General features: G+C 38.5%; 1 protein-coding gene across 1 annotated transcript; it reads right to left on the bottom strand.

Moving 5' to 3' along the window:
- Positions 1-487: 487 nt before the first annotated feature.
- On the bottom strand, positions 488-2,242 carry LOC112588167 (uncharacterized). The gene is made up of 2 exons (XM_025297018.1): positions 2,042-2,242; positions 488-661 (listed from the first exon to the last, which is right to left on the bottom strand). Exons 1-2 carry the CDS (start codon positions 2,240-2,242, stop codon positions 488-490), a joined length of 375 nt encoding a protein of 124 aa, XP_025152803.1.
- Positions 2,243-3,593: the final 1,351 nt, after the last annotated feature.

Raw genomic sequence — 3,593 nt, 5'->3', positions numbered from 1 at the left:
GTTGAGAAGAAGCAGTATATAGATGAGAATATAAATTCTGTAAAGCTTCTACTGCATGAGAGTAACGTTGAGACGAAGCAGTATGTAGATGAGAATGTTAAAAAATTGAAGGATTAGCTGGAAGACTATCAGAAGAAAAACATACTGAATATAAATAGCATTCATGAGAACACAGAACGAATTTTAGACTGGACAGATTCAGAGATAAAGAAGTCGTCGAAAATATAAAAGTAGAATATTGCAGTTGAATCGACATATAGTATCGACATAAGCAAAAGACGGATCATCACGAGCTGCAATGGTGAAGCAATCGTCAAAATTTAACAAAAAGAAGAAAAGTTCAGAGAAGCATCTCATCGGTACTATTTCAGCTGTTTCTGCCGGTGTAAAGCGACAAAGCTTCACGCATGATGGGAAAACGACTCGGCGAGTAACGGGGAAAAATAATGAGAAGAAACATTCTGAAAAAGAACAACTAGTGAAAGAATTACATGCTCCAGCGAGACGAAGTTTTCTTCGCAGACGCGTCATAGTGCGTGGATACGATGATCTTTGGCAGGCTGATGTGGTGGAAATGCGTCCTTACTCGCGATTCAATAGAGGCCACCACTACATACTCACCATTATCGATGTACTGAGCAAGCACGCATGGGCCGTGCCGTTAAAGAGCAAAAGCGGAAAGGAGATAGCTGAGGCATTCGCAAAGATAATTCGAACGGATGGAAGATATCCGAAGAACTTGCAAACTGATCAGGGAAAGGAGTTTTACAATACAGAGTTGCAGAAACTTGTGAAGAAACACTGTGTCAATCATTATTCGACTTATTGAGTAATGAAGGCATCTGTTGTGGAGCGATTCAACCGCACGTTAAAGAACAACATGTGGAAAATGTTTACGTTCAACGGAACTTATAAATGGATCGACTCGTTACCGCGCCTCGTCGCTGAATACAATACGCGAAAACATCGAATTATCGGCATGCGTCCTATCGATGTGACTCCTACGATTGCTAATAAGCTCTTAAACACAGTCTATAGTAACATAAAGATTGCAGCGCCTGCGAAATTCAAAGTGGGTGATCTGGTACGTGTCAGCAAATTCAAAACTGTCTTTGAAAAAGGCTATACACCGAATTGGACAACCGAAGTGTTTAAAATCATCAAAGTGCAAACAACTAATCCTGCAACTTACCTACTCGCAGACTCGCGCGGAAAACCTATCGCCGGGGGTTTCTACGAACACGAACTACATAGTGCCACCAATCCAGATGTATACTTAGTAGAAAAGGTGTTGCGCAGGCAAGGTGACAAAGTATATGTAAAATGGTTAGGATTCGACAATTCGCATAATTCATGGATACAAAAGGATAATGTATTGTAAAAAATGAATACAGTTTTATTAGAACATTTGATGACATATTTAATTGTAAAATAGCTAATAAAACAAATAAACGTTATAATAATATACTATAATGTCCCCATGGTAATGCATTTATCGAATCAGACATAATATATCGCTTATCATCGTATGGACTGAGAGCAGTTTTCGTTTCGAATACCGTATATACCTCATGCAACTTGGATCTTATGTACGATTGACGCCGACTCGTTTCAATTTCCTCTCTCAAACAATGCGTGTAATCGTCAGAATTGATCGTTCGTGCTATAATATTCCTCTTAACACCCTTCGCCCTTTTAGTATCCTTTTTACCTTCTACTTTCAGCGCATAGCATTTTTGCTCTGAGCCCGATGAATTCTGTCATTATAGCTCCGTTATTTTCGTCTTTCATAAGCCCTGGAACTTTTTTGTTCTTAAGCGGTATACTGTATATGTTATTTTGAGGATAATCGCTCGTATCAAACCTAGCAATGTCACGTTTCATTAACTCATATACATCGTCGGATCATCAATACATGGTAAATTAAACTATCTGTGTCCATATACAGTACTTTACATTTCTCGCGATATAGAGGTGACATGTACTCACGGTGAAATTCATACAAGCAGGTCTTAGATATGTCGAGAATACGCATACCCACATAGATCGACTTGTTGAACTTCACTTCGAGTTTTCGCAATTCAACTGCAACCAAATTTTCTGAAAAGATGCTCCTGCTATGAAAATTGGGCATTGCGACCATTGCCTCTGCATCCCATCGTCCATCCCATTTTGTCAAAAGTTTTACATCGACATGATTGCGAACATTTTCCATTGTTTTGCCGAATATCGCGTTGTTCATCAATTTGTATAAATTTTTCTCAAAATCGTTTGTTGCATGCGTTCGAAACTGCGTATTTAATTCTATGTAGTTGCGTAGCCATGAAGATTGTGCGAATTGGAGTATGCGATGGATCTTTTCGATATGAAGACCATGGCGTGCACTGCTGCAGGTTACGATAATGAATAACATAACACTGCTTATTATATAAAGTCGCAAGGAGTTTTTCTTACCATTTGTTCGGGGGCTTCGTTTGCGTCGGACAGAACGGTAGATCTACGTGTGCATCATGCAAGTGTTGGGGATACTCCAAATCAACCTCGAGAATGTAACCTGTGAGCGAATCTAGCGGGATTGATGAAATATCAAAATTCGACGTATCATCAACCCACTTAAATTTAGCGTATAGTAACAGTTGACACATTGCCCAGCCATACAAATTATTTATATCAAAGTACATGAGGTATGAGGATGGCTTCGATAGGTCGTAAGATTGCATGTATCGGTTATTGGCTTCTGCGTATCTACCGGAACATTGACTCAGACCACCACGTGTACCGCGTTCGATAAACATTACCATATCAATATCTGTGAGTAATTCAAAATTAATTTTTGTATGTTTTAACATCGCGTCCCACGTGAAACCTGGCAATGTGTAATATTGCGCGGGATCTAGACAGTAACTTTTGATATAACTATCGCGGAAATTTTCGAAAATATCAGCCAATAACAAAACATCAGTTTTCAGGTACAAATCGCTAAATTCGCCTAAGGTTTGAATAGAAAACCGTTTCCATACGTTCACGGCGTGTGTGTAATCGCTCTCAGATACTGTATCATCTGTCAGCGAACTGTAGAATAACTCAAGGGTTGCAAACATTGATCCTGCAACTTGTCATTGCAATCCACATATTCGTACAGAAAAACACCTTTTCGCGTTAATAAATCAAAATCTTTGTTGGATAAGTTTTTAAATTCGGATTTAACAATTTTTAATTTGTCTCCAGTGAGAAACGATACTAATTTATCGAGACTGGTACTGAGAAATTTGTGCGAATCGATGAACCGCAATTTAATATGATTTCGCCAGTCTGATGTTTTACTTGTTGTATCATTAATATGTTTGGTAAATGAAATATATTTTTCTTTCGTTATTGGTAGTACATCGACGTGGCCTTTGAACGCGGTGGCTACTTCCTTGATAATAAAATGAGCGTCATAAACTGATAAGTTATGAAAAACTATCGGAATATAATAGGAATCTGTATAATTTAAATTACAATTGGAATGTGCCGGACCCCTGTATTGTTCGGTTAAATGACAGTGATCGCGTACGCGTATATCCCCCACTGCGAATAATTTTTCGCATATA

Source organism: Harpegnathos saltator, unplaced genomic scaffold (assembly GCF_003227715.2).
Source record: "Harpegnathos saltator strain DR-91 unplaced genomic scaffold, Hsal_v8.6 scaffold166, whole genome shotgun sequence".
Taxonomy (NCBI): domain Eukaryota; kingdom Metazoa; phylum Arthropoda; class Insecta; order Hymenoptera; family Formicidae; genus Harpegnathos; species Harpegnathos saltator.
This window is presented reverse-complemented; position numbering and strand designations above follow the sequence as displayed.

Excerpts from the sequence above, each read along its gene's own strand:
- LOC112588167 (XM_025297018.1), bottom strand. The coding sequence starts at position 2,242 with ATGAACAACGCGATATTCGGCAAAACAATGGAAAATGTTCGCAATCAT. Across the intron at positions 662-2,041 it reads AGTTCAACAAGTCGATCTAT|CGGCACGGCCCATGCGTGCT; the intron begins GTGGGTATGCGT and ends TTTGCTCTTTAA.